A 16,186-nucleotide genomic window follows, 5' to 3' on the forward strand; every position below is an offset into this window, starting at 1 on the left:
TTTCTGCCTCAAGTCTCTCCACAAACTCCAGTGCATCTTCCACTCAGCTGTCAGGTATCTTCCTAAAGCATGTCTGACCAAGTCAATATGTTTTCAGCAAGGAAAATACTCTTTGACTTTTAAGCTCCTTCACAACCTGCTCTATTATATGCCACATACTCTATCCAATATGATTATCTCCTATTTATTATAAATACACACAGATATACATTTTTGTATGTTGTCTCCTTTTTTTGCCTCTCTTTGTACCCCTATCCATTAGCACAGTTCTTGGCACATTTTTTTTACAAAGTACTTTGTTTACAAAATGTTTTTAGACTTAGGGACAAACTTGATCATTATGATCACACGGTATTCAGTTTCCATTATAATTAATATTAGATCAATTACTATCATCTGACTGCTGTTACTGTCTCTTCTGTCACCACCTAGGAAATGACTGGAGAAGGGAGTGTGAATAATTCTCCAATTGAAGAATGTAACTCTTCTCAACTGCTTCCATGAATGGGACAAAACTACTTTAGGACAGATATGTTTAAGTATTTACCATTATCCAAACCATGAGCTAAAATTTAGAGGCACACACCACAATTAGGAACCCTCTTTTTGTTTCCTTCTGTGGACCTCTCCTCAAGACAAAAGGATCCTTTTTATCCAGTTCACCAAGTAGGGCAATTTCTAGCTCAATCTTTCTCACCTAACAAGCTGCAAAATTTATTGTCATCTTTCTCTTACATCCTATTTCCTAAACAGTCTAAATTAGTATAAGAACTTCACAGGATATTGGCAGACTGGCAATATCTGCAAATACCTGCAAACTCCATCCATGCAAATAATCTGGTCATATAACCACATATTATCCCCCATATGTCACTAGATGTGTTCATTCCATGCTTGTTTTCTATTTGTGTGAATATCACTGAGAGTGTTGATACAGTGTAAGAGCATTCCCCACATGTGCATTACAGATGTTTTCTTGTCACTTTAAGTCTTTTGCCTTGGACTTTTGTTACTGAAAACAAATATATCAATGAGTACTATCCCAGACTTGAGTTAGGCCTCAGTACTACACTGAATTGAAATTAATTTATGTCACTTAACCCCAATTGCCCTGCATCCCCCCCCCACAAAAAAAAAGAACTTAACATCCTATCTTACTTGGGTAGACTGGTTCTTTCTTTGGAGCATTAAGGACTAGTCTTATAAGCTGGTTTTGTATTGCCCATAGCATGTAGCAATGGTACATCGAACACTGTAGATATTTAATTAAAGATATGATTTTATACTTGTTGATTTCTACATCTACAACACACTGAAAACTCTCAAACTGAGATCTATGGAGCTGAATCCCTTCCCTTTTTCCTTTTCCATTTAGGTGCTAGATTGAGAAACTGGGGGGGGGGGAGTGGGGAGGGTAAGGTGAGAAGGATGACTTGTCCTCTACCTTCTTCATCCTCTGCTTTGCAGCTTCAGCTTTTCCTGATTGTCTAGATCCTTTGTCCTCCCCTCCTCCTCTCCTATAAAGTTTAGATTCTTGAGATTAGAAGCTGAGAAGAGATGACATTGAGGATATAGGGCTTGGGCCCTAAATAGGCTCTTCATCCTCCCTCTACCCTCAAGCCTTTCAGTCCAGAAAACCAATATCAAAATTTGTTTCACAGCTCTAATTTTGTCAAGTTTTTCCCAAAGAACTCCTGTTAGAACTAGCTTGGTCTGGTGCAAGGCACAGGTACTCTGGGGAAGGCCTCAAGTCCTCATGCTAGGAAACTGGGCAGGAAGTCAAGGTAGGGGAGAGATTTGTACTTCATCAGCATAGCACTTAAGGTCACCTCAAGATCATGATTTTAGCTCAGATTTCCATCTCGAATAAATAGAGTTATTTTGTGATAACTACATGGATTATGGTTAAGCTTCACCATGTCCTTAGATAGGAGTGAACTAGAAGAGGTAGGAAACCCTGGGGGAGAGAGGGTGGTACGATTTTCAAACCTAGTCTCTGGTTAAGCACACTAGTGTTTTTTTCCAAATCTGACTCAGAGGTAGGACACTTCTTGGCCCCAAGAAAAGATGTGAAACTTAGAGAGGTCACCAGGATAAGAGCCAGAGAAGGGGCTCATAGAGCTGCAGTGTGGGATTCTAAGGAAGGAAGTGGAAACCATGTCTTGGACACAGCAAGATCAGGCCTCATAGACTTCTCTAATGGGAAATGAGAAGAATATTTCTGGTGGGGATGGAAGATGTTGAGTTATATAATTCCTTTCTCAACTAAAATACCCAAAACAGGGAAGGAAAAGGATTTAATAATCTAGGAGCAATATGGAGAAATTGCAGAAAGGCAGATTTTAGCTTCATGAAAAAAAATTCCTAATAATCCTAGAATCTAGGATTTTTTTTTTGGAGGGAGTAAGGTAAGGCAATAAGGGGTTAAGTGACTTGCCCAAGGTCACAAAGTTAGTGTGTCAAGTGTCTGAGGCCACATTTGAACTCAGATTCTCCTGACTCCAGGGCAGGTACCTCTATTTATTGCAGCAGGTCTAGGATTTTGAGTGAAGAAGAATGAATAAAGTGCTGGCCTTGTAGTCAGGAAGACTTGGGTCCAAATGACAGGTCTGACACTAGCTATGGAACCCTGGACAAGTCATTTTGAGCCTTAGTTTCCTCATCTGTAAAATGAGGGAGGTGGGCTATGATATTATAATTCCACCCCTTCAGATAGGATAGGAGGAAACAAGCCCTGTCATACAAATGGTAAATGGCAGAGATGGGGTTTGACCCTAGAGTCCCAGAGTTGTGCAAAAGTGGAATTACAAGATAATCATTGATTCAAAGCTGTAAGAGCGTCCTCAATCCTAGGGAAGTTAATTTGTCCACTGTTACTTGGTATAAAAAGGATTGGAATCATCAGGGTATGATCACAGATTTGGAGCTATGACATTTGAATCCAACCCCAACCAAACGGCAGACCCACAGTTCAAACCCAGGTGTCCTTTGACTCCCAAATTCAGCATCCTGTTGAAAGTGTAACGCAGGAAAAGAATCTTTGACTTTGTAGAAGGGATTCTTTCCTTTCAGCCAATTCTAGGATTCTGGGTGTTCCGGTGCCCGTGTAGGAGGAATCCCCCGCTTCCCTCCCCCCGCCCTGTAGCGTTCCCAGGAAAAGAGCTGGGGGCATTAATCAGGTTATTCCAGCAATTACGGACTCCAGGTCTCAGGTTCCAGGAACAAGGAAGGGGTGTGTATGTTTGGAGTGCTGGGGAGGGACAGGCACCTGGTCCCATTGTTTCCCTAATCTCACAGCTAGCCCCCGGAGATTAACAGATAAAAAACATATTATTCTCACTCGGGAGATGATGGAGGTCGTCCAGTCCTTCTGAACCACATGGAAAAAGACAGACTACTGAACCCGGATTGCGTCCTTTCTTTCCTACTCCCTACTTCTCTCGGCCTGTTTTTATCTCAGTGGCAGCCCCTTTAAGGAGACAAGGGTCGGGCCGTGAGCCGCTAGCCCAGGGAGCTTGCCGGCCGTATACGTCACAAGACTAGAGATCCCGTTCATCTCTCTCATTGGTCGCTGGGCAAGATATTTGACCCCACGGCCTCCTCCAGCTTTTAGGCAGTTGAGTTGAGCCCGGCAGAACAGGGAGGGGGGAGGTACCGGCGCCCATTGGGGGGCGGGGGCGGGGCCAGACCTTAAAGGGCCCCGGAACCAAAGAAGAAGGAAGAACCAGGTAAGGAAAGATCGACATATCCCAGAGGATGATAGAAGGTGTGCCCACAGCCGCCCCGCCTTCATGACTAAGGACGCTGGCGGGGTAAGGGGAGGAAAATGCATCACTCCTCCACAAACCTTTTCCCTTCTTTCTCCGCCCCCTTACAGACCAGTCTATGGAGCCCAAACGAAACCATCCGCTGTTCGGGGGAGCCTTCTCCATCACCCTTCCCCCAGGGGCTCTGGACGTGAGGTTAGGGGTACACTGCTGGGTAGGGTGGGCCCGGGAGCCTGGAAGAGAGCTGGGGGTGGGGTATATTACTCAGACACTATCTCTGCCCCTCAGTGATTTCCGGCCGGTACCGGACAACCAGGAAGTTTTCTGCCACCGCTGGACGGAGCAGAGTATCATCGTGGAACTCCTGGAGCTGCAAGCGCAGGTGCAAGGAGAAACAGCCGCGCGGTGAGCATCTCCGCCAAGGGCGGGGGCGGGGCATCTTTCTGGCCAATGGGAAGGTGATACGAGGCCCAGTTGGAGGAGAAGGCGTGGCCAAGGGGCATCCTCTGTAGAGAGGGTGTGTCTGAAGCTGCTGCGCCTCCACACCCTTTCTTCCCCTAGGTACCACTTCGAGGCTCTGGGAGGGGTGCAAGGGTCAGGGGACGAGCAAGTAGAGGCTGTGCAGCCCCTCTACCTCCACACTCTGTCCCTTCGGGATTGCCGGGATGCCTGGGTCCTCTGCGGTCGGCAGCGTATGGCCAAGGAGAATGAGGTGGTGAGGGCGTTGGGCCTTGGGTAGTGAGAGTGGCCTGCGGGAGGAGGATGTAGAAATCCTGGGCGGGGAGGACCGTGAGGGAAGCCGGGGGCTGGAAGTGGTGGTGGAAGGAATAGCTGGAGTGGAGTTAAGAGAAAAGGCCTCCGAAATCCTCTGGGACAGCGGACTGGTTGGGCGAAGCATGGGAAGCTTCAGTTTCCCCATGTAAAAAGAGTGATGGCCTTCGGGGTGCCCGGCAGCTCTGACACTGGTTGCACAATAATCTGAGCTGATTCTGCTGCCCTCAGAATGAAAAAGATGTGATCCTACACCTGGCCCTGTTCCGATTGCCCCAATATGGGACTGACCTCCTGCTGACCTTCAACGAGCCTATGTAAATGTGGCGGGGGTGGAGCGTGTGGGCTGGATGTTTGGGTCCCTGAAGGGGGGGGGATTGGGGAGGAGGGGGGAGCTGGGAGAATTCGTGCTGAAGGAGCAGAAAGGAGAGGATTTGGCGTGTGGGAGCGGCAGGCAAAAATGCCTGTTTCCTGTGGAGGAAGAAATCGGAGCCCAGTGTAATCATTTTACTCTCTTCCCCAGGTCTGGGAGTAGGCCACCCCAAGGCCATGAAGCCCAATACCTCCCACCCTGGACCCTGGTTGACTTTGAAAGGCTAGTAACTTCTCTGACTCTGCTTGACCCCAGCATCTTTGGCCCCCGGGAAAGAACCTGAACTGCCCTCTGCTGTTGGTGTCTGAATGTCTGGATTCCCCAGCAGAAGCAAGGGATTGATAGTTTGCGGTTCCCCCATATCCTTGCTTCACATACCGACATAAGGCACCACCTTTGCAGAAATAAACTTGCTTTATACCAATACAATCTCTGTGGCTTTGGTGGAAGGAAGAGGGAAGAAGCATTTGTACAATTTGAATCTAGAGGCAGGGATGAAGAACGGTCTCTCCAGTTCCCTTTGGTTTTGGGGGACAAGGTTTAAAGCTGTGCATGGAAACTGGAAGCTAGCAGTCTGGGCAAGAAGAAAATATCCCTTTGATTGATTCAACCCTGAGAGTAAGGGTGAGAAGTTTTAAGCTGTGTGTGATGGCAGGAGTGCTGGTTGGATGGGAGGGAGTGCCCCAAATAGTGATTCAACCCTGAGAAAAAGGGTGTGGGGGGTTGGAGTGAGTATATGATTATCAGTCACTAAGATCTAAAAGTATGGAAGGGTCCAGGAAATATCAGATCAAGGAGAAGGGTAGTCCTTCCCAAATGGAAGGGAAATTTTGGAGTTGGGTAGGGGTCATTGATTGTATTTTTGGTAAAGGAATCGAAGCTGATCCCAGAAGAAGAGTGAGAGAATGGTATGGGGGCCAAGTCTGAAGTAGGAAGCGCCCATGCCCTTGTACATGCCCCAGATGCCTTCAGTTCGAATTGTTTGCATCACTGCATCTGGTAGTCCCCGGTACATCAGACCCTGGGTAGGGTAGATATGGGAAGGGGGTTATTTTATGGACTTCTCCCAACCCACCCTTGTCCTCCCTGTAACCTTCCCCCCACCTATCTACCCACCTCCTTGACCACTCCCCACCCCCATCAGGCTCTTATTGTATGGAAATGCAATTCTGCTTCCCCCACCCTGAACCCTCTCACCTTGCCATGGGCATCTGTGGGTTGGTTGTAGAGCCTGGTACTGACTACATCGAAGGGTGTCATGGCAAGGACAACAGCCAGGCTACTCACCATTGCTGCGACCAGAGCCAGCTTCCAACTCTGTGGTGGAAACACCTGAAGCAGTGGGAGGTGGAGGGGAATAGATAAAAAGCAGTATACAAAAGCTACCCAGTCCCTCCCCTTTCCTGAGGCCCTGCCAGTTTTCTCACATTTGGGAGACAGCATCTCCCTGATCAGGGTCAAACTGGTGGTGTCTCTCAGCAGTCAAGGGTGAATCAGTGGTTCCCCCCTCCTCCCAGTCCCAAATGAGGCAGGGGCCCACTCCCCACCAAGTGGTACCTCCCACTGGGTCACAAGATCTTTGATGGATGAGAAGGTGCAGAGCTGGGTGGAGGATCCGACCATAACTCGAGGGAGTCCTCCCAATGCCCCTCTCCATAAACCCCCCAGGCCCTGTTTTCTTCCAATCACAGACAGTGCTTGATACATGCCCTGGTGAGGGAAGGGGGTGGGACTCAGTTACCAGAATAACTTCCCAGACCTGATGGCTAACACATTTCTGCCTTTAGGGTTTACAAAGACCTTTTAACAGAAGTGACCATGGGCTCTTTAAGTTCATCCCTTCCATTCCTCTGAGAGGTTAGCTGCCAGGACAATACGCCCCAGCAAGACCCAGAACCAGAATGAGGCTCTTCAGTTTTCATGGTGACTGTTCTCCCTCCCCTAACCTCTCAAGGGAAAAAAGAAAGAGGACTGGGGGTCAGGGAATGTGGTGGGTATCAGGAAGAGAGAGAAGTTGGGGTGTGTGTGTGTGTGTGTGTAAAACATGTCAATGGAAAGCAAGATGAATTGGTCATATAATGAGGAGGAGACTCAGTGGCTGGACTTATAAAGAAGGGTCAGGAGCTGATTTAGGAGGGTTGTGAAGGGAAAGGCAATCAGAGCTGGAGGTGCTAGAAGGGGAAAACAGAAAGTCCAGTGATAGAGAATGGACAGGGACAGTGGGGATGAGTGGGTAGTGAATCCCTCACCTGATGCTTATATTGATGCCCAACTGCAATCTCAGAGGCTGATTGTGCCTGCAGGTGTGTCTTCACCTGGGAGAGAGGGGGTGGTGTTACTTGCCCAACACCTAGGCACCCTTCCCCCCACTTTCTTCAGAAACCCAGATGCTTAGTCCCTAGTCTCCTATGAGAGCACCTAAAGAAGCAAATCCTTTAATCTGATAATTATTGTTCCCACAAAATAAATTGGTCATGGGACTCTGTGTTCCTTGGCTTCAGTCCCAGAAGATCTCCTAGCACTAACTAGATACCTCATTTCTTCTACACTTCCCTGGTCCCTTTGGAGTAGAGAATATAATTACTACCTACCTTTGATAAGGTCCAGGGAAGACATAAAGCTACGTGAAACCCAAGTATCTAGGCCTTAGCTCAGATCGCCTTAAGGGACCTAGATTTCCAGCTTCTCTAGCAGACTATGGGGCAAATTTGTAGGATCCTTGTGGTAATGTTTATAGTTTGCCCGATATCCTCACAAACCTAGGAGTCAAATGCAAACCACCTCTTTCCCAAGAAAGCCTTTACTGAACTGAGAACCAGATTTATCTCTATAGAAGATCCTTAATGGTGGGGAATCTTTGGCCTCAAGGCCACAAGTAGCCTCCTGGCTGAAGGTTCTCAACCCCAAGTTCCTTAACCTAAACTACATATTGATCACTTTCAAATTTGATCACTTCGATCTTCCTCTATCTTACAAAGCCTCCCTAGGATTTTTTGTACACTCTTGACCTAGTAGACAGGACCTCAGCTAGTCAATCCTTACCATGTAGATGGGGCTCCCTATGTAGGCACCCATTACTCCAGCAAGGGCCCCGGCAGCAGCACTACGGCCAGGGCTGTGGTTCCCGTTGGAGTCAAGGAGATGACCCCCAGCCTCCGCCAGCCCATAGGTCCCCAGCCTTATTCCATTCATTAAGAACTGGTAGACTAACGCAGGGGCCAGGCCCTTCTGCAGGGCAGCCAACCCATCCACTTGCCCAATGGTGAAGAAGGCATGGAAGACATTTCGGTAGTGTCGTTGGTATGAGCCTGGTGCCTGGAGCTCTCCCTGCAACTGCATTCGGGTTTTCACCACCTCCAAGGGGTTGGTGAACACACAGGCTCCACAGGCGGCCAGGCCACTCAGCAGGAAGTCCATGGCTCCTGGTAGGCTGTAGGAGCTGGACCAGAAGTCAAGAAGTAGACAAAGGGAAAGATGCTAGGTTGAGGGAAGTGTTAGGGGTTAGGGGATGGGGGTGGGGCGTGTGGAGGAAGGAGGGAGGGTGGATGTCAGGAAAGGCTCAAGTTCAAGAGGAAAGGAAGGAAAGGAGTGTTGAAGTCAAGGGGTCAGGAAGTTCTGGAGTTTAGAGATCAGCGGAGCTAGATGGCACCAGGGTTAAACGAGGTCAAGGGAGACAAGTAGCAAGATTTTTGGGGTACAGGAAGCTTAAAGGGAATAGTAATTAATAAGTCACTAGAGTAAGGCTGAAATAGCATGCAGAAATCGAGAGGGGAGGGGTGGGGGAGAGACCTATTTGTAGGAAGGGTCCTTGCTGGTCTAGGGCTCAAAGGAAGAGAGGTCGCTGAGGGTTCAAAGCCAGAGAGGAGGGTGACTGACAGGCGGAGACAGAGAGAGAGCCTGGGGAGACAGGGACGCGGTGCAGACAGGAGGGATCATGGAGGGAAGGGGGAAGGGGACCGGACGCAGATCTCAGCAACTGGCCCGGGGCGCGGCGGAGATGGACCCACTCGAACATTGGGTGGAACCCCCAGGATCCGGAATTGAGTCTCCAGGCTCACGTCCCAACCCAGGGGCTGCGCTGGCGGGAGCAGCTCGGCCTGACGAGGGAGCCCTGGGGAGGCCTGGAGCTGCCACTCGGAGGCAAGCAGACAACCTCTCTGGGAGCCCCAGGCCAATCAGTGCCGGGCCGGCTCCGCGGCCAATGGGAGAAGACGGCCCCGGCCCAGCCTCCAATTACCTGGGCGGGCGGGAGGCGGGGAAATGGTGCTAAATTAACTCTCCCGGCGCCGCCGAAGCCTTCGCGGCCTCAGCCTCGGCCGCTGCCTCTAGGGCCCTCGGGTCGTGGGGGAGAGTCTGGCAGGCTTCATTTAATTCATCCACGCCCTGCTGCTTTCCTGCGAGGGTTTAGGGAATGCCATGACTCCGGCCTACTAGCCTGCCCCATCTCCAGAGGCACGCACTTGCTAAAGTGGAAAGAGAAGGAAAGAAAGAAGGAAACAGGTGTTCTGGATGCGCAGGTTCCGAAGACAATTCGGAGCCAAGTGGCTTGTGGGCTGCTCTCTTTCTCTTTGTGTCTCTCTATCTCTGTGTCTATGTCTCTCTGTGTGTGTCTGTGTCTTTCTCTTGTCTGTCTCTCCTTAATCTGCAGTCCAGGATGCTGGTTACATAACTGTCTACAGAAATTCATTCTTTCATTCTTACATGCATGCCTGCTTTATTCATTCATTTACGCGTTAGTTTAGGCATTTACTCACTCGTTCATTTATTCATTCAAGCATCTATTTATACATTCATTCATGCGTTCATCCATTATTGTGTCGGCTATGTGTCTAAACCATGCTGGGCAAGTCAGTCAATCAGTTACTCAATAAACATTTATTAAGAGCCCATAATATGCCAGGTATAGTCGTAAGCGCCAGGGACACAATTACAAAAGAAGACAGTCCCTATCTTCAAAAGAAGGCAATATATTAGGAAGCTGACAGTGTGGGGGTGAGAAGTCAGTCGGAGAACTTCAAAGTAGGGCAGCCAGGTGAGAAACGAAAAGATGAATTGAGCCTCTCAGAGGGGCAGACTGTACGTGATGAGATGGAGAACCAAGGCTGATGAAGTCTATTGGGGATGATGTTATTTCAATAATGAGCTCCCTGGGTCAAGTTGGAGAAGTCAGAGAAATCCCAAAGTAGTAAATCCAGGTGAGAAATGAGTCACTTAACCCCTATCTGTCTCAGTGTCCACTACTGTAAAATAGGGAAAATAATAGCACCTACTTCACAAGGTTGTTTAGACCCCTACCTAAACACCATGCCAGGAGCAGGGGAGACAGAGACTAAAACAAAAGTCCTTGTTTTCAAAGGGCCAAAATTCTACTGAGGGGATAAGACCATGTACACAAATATGCAGATGCAAATTTCATGGATAAGAGAAGAGAACACCAATAACTCAGGGCTTCCAGTAGGAGATGGCACCTAAGCTTGGATGCACCTTGAAAGGAAGTTAGGGATTCCAAGAGGCAGAAGTATTCCAGACCTGAGAAAATCAGTGCCAAAGAGCGTGATGAATAGGCATCGAGGCCGATGTGGAGACAAGACCGGCTGAGTTGTCAGTTACCCAGTGAACAGCTAAGCATATTCTTAAAACTTGCTTTCTCTGCCTTCTTGAATGCTGCGCTTCTCTAGAAACTTCCCTCCAGCACTGTGGTTTTCCCTTTCCAAGTAACTTGGAGAAAATCAAAAGTAAAAATGCTTTTCCTTTGCTCCTAGTTTTGCTACTTGCTGGCCTCACCATTTTCAAAGTATATGAATACTGTATTAAAGTTCATGGCTTGTATCAGTCAATGGTCAATGTGACTCTTCCACTTTGTCTAAATATTATAAATTATCTCAGACTGTATCAGTAAGACAGTGTCCACTTTAAGATATCAGCTTCCACTGATAAAATTTTTCATATCCCTAGGATAAGGAGCATTCTTGCTTTTCCCCTAAATAGAATATACACAGCTTAGCATTTTGTTGGTCGACAGCTAATCATTTCCTGGCTTAAGAAACACAGTCAACTTTTAAAAAGAGGGTAAATGCCTCCCAATTTCAAAAGGAAGTAGAGGAAATTAGCATGAGGGAATGACTAGCATAATAAGGGCATTTTTAAAAATGAAATTTTTTTTTTCAAGTGAAGATCTCTTCTCCCTCTTACCTCTGTCACCCCTACCCCAACCACTGAGAAAGCAAGAAACACAAAACCTCTGTTATAAACATGTATATTCAAGTAAAACAAATCCTATGATTGACCATGGGAAGGGGGCACCCTACCCCATATGTCTCAGTCTGCACTCAGAATCAATCACCTTTCTATGAGGAGGAGAGTAACATGTTTCTTCATGAGTCCTCTGGAATCATGACTGGTCATTGTATTGATCAGAGTTCCTCAGTCTTTCAGAGTCTTAACAATATTTCAACAAATATTTATTAAGAACAGACTATTTGTCGGTACTGTTCTAAGACAAATACAGTCCCTGCCTTCAAGGTTTTAATCGAATGGGAGAGATAACATTCAAACAACTATATTGCAAATAAGACATACAGGATATATTGGAAACAATCACCAAAGGAAGGCACCAGAATTAAGGGAGATTGGGAAAAGTTCCTTGTAAGGAGGTGGGACTTTAGCTGAGACTTGAGGGAGGCAGAGATGAAGAGGGAAAGAATTCCAGGCATGGGCTTCACCCAGGAGTGTAGAAATGGAATGTCTTGTTGGAATTGAACAGCAGGAAGGCCAGTGTTGGCCTGCAGAGAGGAGCAAGGTTTATCAAAGATGACTGGAAAGGGAAGTCTAGGAAGGGGGTCAAGTTACGAAGGGCTCTAAATATCAAACAGATATTTGATCCTAGAGGCAATAAGAGAGGCACTAGTCTTCAACCCAAGCTGGGAAGGTGGTGACAAACTTGTCCAGAATGTAAATCATGCTCAAATTGTCCTCCCTTCCCAGGTGTTCACGTTGAACTCTTTTCCACTTGTTTCTCTGTGTTTCCTTTCGCATCTCCTCAGAAGTCCCTTCCCAAGGTCAGTGTCAGGGGTCCTGTTTGTAGTCTGTCCAAAGGTCAAGTCTGCAATCCCAGCAGAGCTTAGAGAATGTCAGAAAAGGGACTGCTCACCATCAGATGGCCCTGTCCACATCCCGTCTTGTACCATGTCCAGGCTTTCTGGCAGAACTCCAGAAAGTGTGTTACAAATATGTGAGGAACAGCCAGTAGCTCAGTTTGGTTGGAACATAGAGTACAAAAGGGGAATAATGTGAAATAAGCCTGGAAAGGTGTAGGCTACGTATTAGCGACAATAGGGAGCATTAATATTTCTTGAGCAGGGAAAGGGCAATGATAGAGCCTGTGCTTTGGGAATATTAATTTGGCATATGTATGAAGGATGAATTAGAGAGATGAGAGTTGGGACATGAAACTGACTGAAACTCAGAGGATGAAGAATGTGAGAAGTAACTATCCAATGTTCTATTTTTAAAAAGGGAATAAAGATTTGTGACCCTGAGCAAATCTTAACTTCCCTAAGTCTCAGTTTTTGTTTTTATTTTTCCCCCAGCAAAATATCAGCCAATTGGATAAGGGGTTTGTGAGAGAGAAAATAGACAAGGAAAATGGTGAGTTAAAAAAAAACAGGGTTACTAACTGGCAGATCAGGGGAATGCTGCAGATAGAGTTTAGGGCCCCCCTACCCAGTTCCTTAAAAAAAATAACAAAACATTTTATTGACACTATTAGTCATAGTCATTTTCCACCCACTCACTCCAGATTGAGGTCTTTCTTGTAACAAGAGAAAATAATTAATAACAAGATCCAATACAGAGACCAAGTCTGACAACATATATGTGGTTCACCCTTTGGACCATCACCAACAGGGCTTGGATTGGAGCTAGGGGAGATAGATGTGATCCTTTTTACACAGAGAGTCTTCCCAGTGCCCTCTGAGCATCCAGAGATTTCAGATTCTACCCAAGGGCAAACTACCCAGAAATCCCAGGACCTGAACCTTGGCACGGTGCCTGTCTTGGAAGGACTTGTAGGAGGAGGGTGGAAGCCAAGAGAAACAAGCACCAAGATTGGCAATAACTTAGGAGAATTTTGTAAAATGAGGTTTGTTTGTTAAAATTATATAACTAAGTATTGTTATTTAGAGGATGAGTGTAACCTCCAGGCCCACCAGCTATGGCAAGAAGAATATGAATTTCTGGATCATTTAAGGACTATACATACGTTTTTTCATATTGTTATTTAAAAAACCCCAAAAGAGCATTTTTATTCACACAGAAAACAAAAAGAGTATTTTATATGAAACTGTGAATCTCTACTTCACACTGCTTGTTTTTTAAAAAAATGTATATGATAAATACTACATATTATTTTCCAAACTATTCTCTTCTGAGCTTTCTTCTGAACTTCTGTTTTCTTTGCATTAAAAAAATTTCAACACCCTCTTTTTTTTTGGCATAATTATTGCTAATCTCTTTTCCTTTCTGACTCCTTTCTCTTCCCCTCCAAAAAAACGAAGGGGGGAAGACCTCTTGTAACAAATAAAGATTGTCAAGCCAAATGCATTCACATAATGTCCATGTCCAAAAATGTGTGTCTCTACCTTGTGTCCATCAAACCTCTGTCAGGAAATGATAACATGTTTCATTCATAGGTCCTCTCGAAAAGTGGTTGGTCTCCATTAATCAGAATTCTTAAGTCTTTTAAAATTGTTTTACTTTATAGTGTTGTTGACTTTGTATATACATTGTTCTCTTGGTTCTGATCACTTCACTCTGTGTCAGTTCATACCACTTAGGATTCTTTGAAATCATCTTTTTTGTCATTTAATTATATTCACATATGACAATTTGTTCTGACATTCCCCAATTGTTTAAGAGACAATCCAAGTTTTTTTTCTTATCCTCCATCCCTTTTTAGGATCAGGAAATTTGTAATTATTCCCTTCATTGTATTTTACTCTCTATTAACCTACTTTTTGCACTGTTTGATGTATTTCTTTTTTAAATTAAAAAATATTTAATATTTTTCCTTAGTTACATGTAAGAACACATTTTAACATTTGTTTTTAAAATTTTTGAGTTCCAAATTCTCTCTCTGTGTCCTCCCTACCCCCACCGTTTAGAAAACAAGCAATTTTATATAGGTCATACATGGGCAGTCATGCAAAACATATTTGCATGTTAGCCATGTTGTGAAAGAAAACATAGACAAAAAGAAAACCCAAGAAAAGTAAAGAAAAATATGCTTCAATCTGCATTCAGACTCTATCAATTCTTTCCCGGGAGATGGATAGCATTTTTCATCATAAATCCTTCAGAAGTGTCTTAGATCATTGTGTTGCTGAGAATAACTAAGTCATTCACAGTTGATCATCATATAATATTGCCTTTATTGTATACAATATTCTTCTGGTTTTGCTCACTTCACTTTGCATTAGTTAATGTAAGTCTTTCCAAGTTTTTGAGAGAGCATCCTGCTTATCATTTCTTATAGCACAACAGTATTCCATCACAATCATATACAACACCTTGTGCAGCCATTCTCCAATTGATGGACATCCCCTAAGTTTCCAATTCTTTGTCACCATTAAAAGAGCTGCTATAAATATTTTTGTGCATATAGGTCCTTTTACTTTTTTCTTTTTCTTTTTTTAAAATCTCTTTGGGATACAGGCCTAGTAGTGGTATTGCTTGGTCAAAGAGTATACATGGTTTTTAGCCTTTTTTTTTTGGAGGGCAATTGGGGTTAAGTGACTTGCCCAAGGTCACAGGCTAGTAAAGTGTTAAGTGTCTGAGGTCAGATTTGAACTCAGGTCCTCCTGACTCCAGGGCCAGTGCTCTACTCACTGCACCACCTAGCTGCCCAAAGGGGTTTTTTTTTTTTTAAGCAATCGGGGTTAAGTAACTTGCTCAAGGTTACACGGCCAGTTATTTCTGGGTGTGGTGCTGAGTGTCTGAGCCCGGGATTCAATCTCCAGGTCATCCCAATGCTGGAGCCGGTGCTCTTACTTGCTGAGCCACCTGGCCACCCCTGTATACATGGTTTTATTGCCCTTTGAGCATAGTTCCAAATTGCTCCACAGATGGTTGAATCAGTATACAACTTCACCAACAGTACATTAGTGCCTCAGTTTTCCCACGTCCCTTCCCACATTTGTTATTTTCCTTTTCTATCATATTAACGAATATATTAGGTGTGAGGTGGTAGCTCAGAGTTGTTTTAATTTTCATTTCTCCAATCAATAGTGATTTAGAGCATTTTTTCATATGACTCTAAATAGCTTTGATTACTTCATCTGAAATCTGCCTATTTATATCCTTTGACCATTTATCAATTTCTGTAAATTTCATTCTGTTTTCTATATATGAGAAATAAGTTCTTTATCAGAAAAACTTGCTGATTTTCTCCAAGTTTCTATATTTCCTTCCATCCTATTTTCCCTCTGTTTATCCTTCTTTGTCTCTCCTTTCACCCTGTTTATTCTCAAAAGTGTTTTGCTTCTAACTTTTACTTTCCCCAATCTGCTGTCCTTTCTATCAACATCCCCCTTCTCTTGTCCTCTTCTCCTCCCACTTTTCTGTATGGTAAGATAGATTTCTATAACCAGCTTAGTGTGTTTGTTATTTCTTCTTTGAGCCAATTCCAATGAGAGTATGGTTCAAGCACTTCCCATCTCTGCCCCACCTTCCCTTCCACTCTAAAAGCTTTTTCCTGCCTCTTTACCCCATTGTACCTCTCCCTTTCCCCTTCTCCCTATGCATTCCTCTTTCTCTCCCCTTAATTGTTTTTAGGTAATCATCTCATCATATTCAACTCAAACCTGTGCCCTCTGTCTATGTACACTCCTTCTAACTGTCCTAATAATGAAAAAGTTCTTAGGAGTTTAAAGTATCACCTTCCCATATAGGAATGTAAATAGTTTAACTTTATTGAATCCCTTATGATTTCTCTTTCCTTTTTACCTTTTTATCCTTGAGTCTTGTATTTGAAAGTCAATTTTTATATAGCTCCAGTCTTTTGATCAGGAATGCTTGAAAGTTCTCTATTTCATTAAATATCTATTCCCCCCCCCCGAAACATTATACTCATTTTCACTGAGGTGGTGATTCTTGGTTGTAACCCTAGCTTTTTTGTCCTCTGGAATATCGTATTCCAAGCCCTGTAATCCTTTAATGTAGAAGCTGCCTTGTGTTATCCTGACTGTGGTTTCATGATATTTGAATTGTTTCTGGTTGC

The 16,186-nt window shown here is 44.9% G+C and overlaps 2 protein-coding genes across 5 annotated transcripts; one reads left to right on the plus strand and one right to left on the minus strand.

Moving 5' to 3' along the window:
- Positions 1-3,597: 3,597 nt before the first annotated feature.
- On the plus strand, positions 3,598-5,340 carry RANGRF (RAN guanine nucleotide release factor). Of its 3 annotated transcripts, none has more exons than XM_069104132.1 (6): positions 3,598-3,728; positions 3,878-3,962; positions 4,056-4,172; positions 4,329-4,482; positions 4,770-4,855; positions 5,062-5,340. In XM_069104132.1, the coding sequence occupies exons 2-6, from the start codon at positions 3,886-3,888 to the stop codon at positions 5,192-5,194; spliced, it is 567 nt and encodes a 188-aa protein (XP_068960233.1). In that variant the 5' UTR covers positions 3,598-3,728; positions 3,878-3,885; the 3' UTR covers positions 5,195-5,340. The 3 variants fall into 3 exon arrangements, with proteins under 3 accessions (XP_068960233.1, XP_068960231.1, XP_068960232.1); XM_069104130.1 differs by lacking the exon at positions 3,598-3,728 and adding an exon at positions 3,735-3,766; XM_069104131.1 differs by lacking the exon at positions 3,598-3,728 and adding an exon at positions 3,744-3,766 and having other exon boundaries at positions 4,329-4,479.
- On the minus strand, positions 5,307-9,089 carry SLC25A35 (solute carrier family 25 member 35). 2 transcript variants are annotated; one of them, XM_069104127.1, is made up of 6 exons: positions 8,919-9,089; positions 7,954-8,350; positions 7,161-7,226; positions 6,469-6,621; positions 6,109-6,243; positions 5,307-5,932 (listed from the first exon to the last, which is right to left on the minus strand). In XM_069104127.1, the coding sequence occupies exons 1-6, from the start codon at positions 8,924-8,926 to the stop codon at positions 5,759-5,761; spliced, it is 933 nt and encodes a 310-aa protein (XP_068960228.1). In that variant the 5' UTR covers positions 8,927-9,089; the 3' UTR covers positions 5,307-5,758. The 2 variants fall into 2 exon arrangements, with proteins under 2 accessions (XP_068960228.1, XP_068960230.1); XM_069104129.1 differs by lacking the exon at positions 6,469-6,621.
- Positions 9,090-16,186: the final 7,097 nt, after the last annotated feature.

This window comes from Petaurus breviceps, unplaced genomic scaffold, assembly GCF_028583685.1.
Source record: "Petaurus breviceps papuanus isolate PSGF00001 unplaced genomic scaffold, PetGlider_PUasm1.0 673, whole genome shotgun sequence".
NCBI lineage: Eukaryota > Metazoa > Chordata > Mammalia > Diprotodontia > Petauridae > Petaurus > Petaurus breviceps.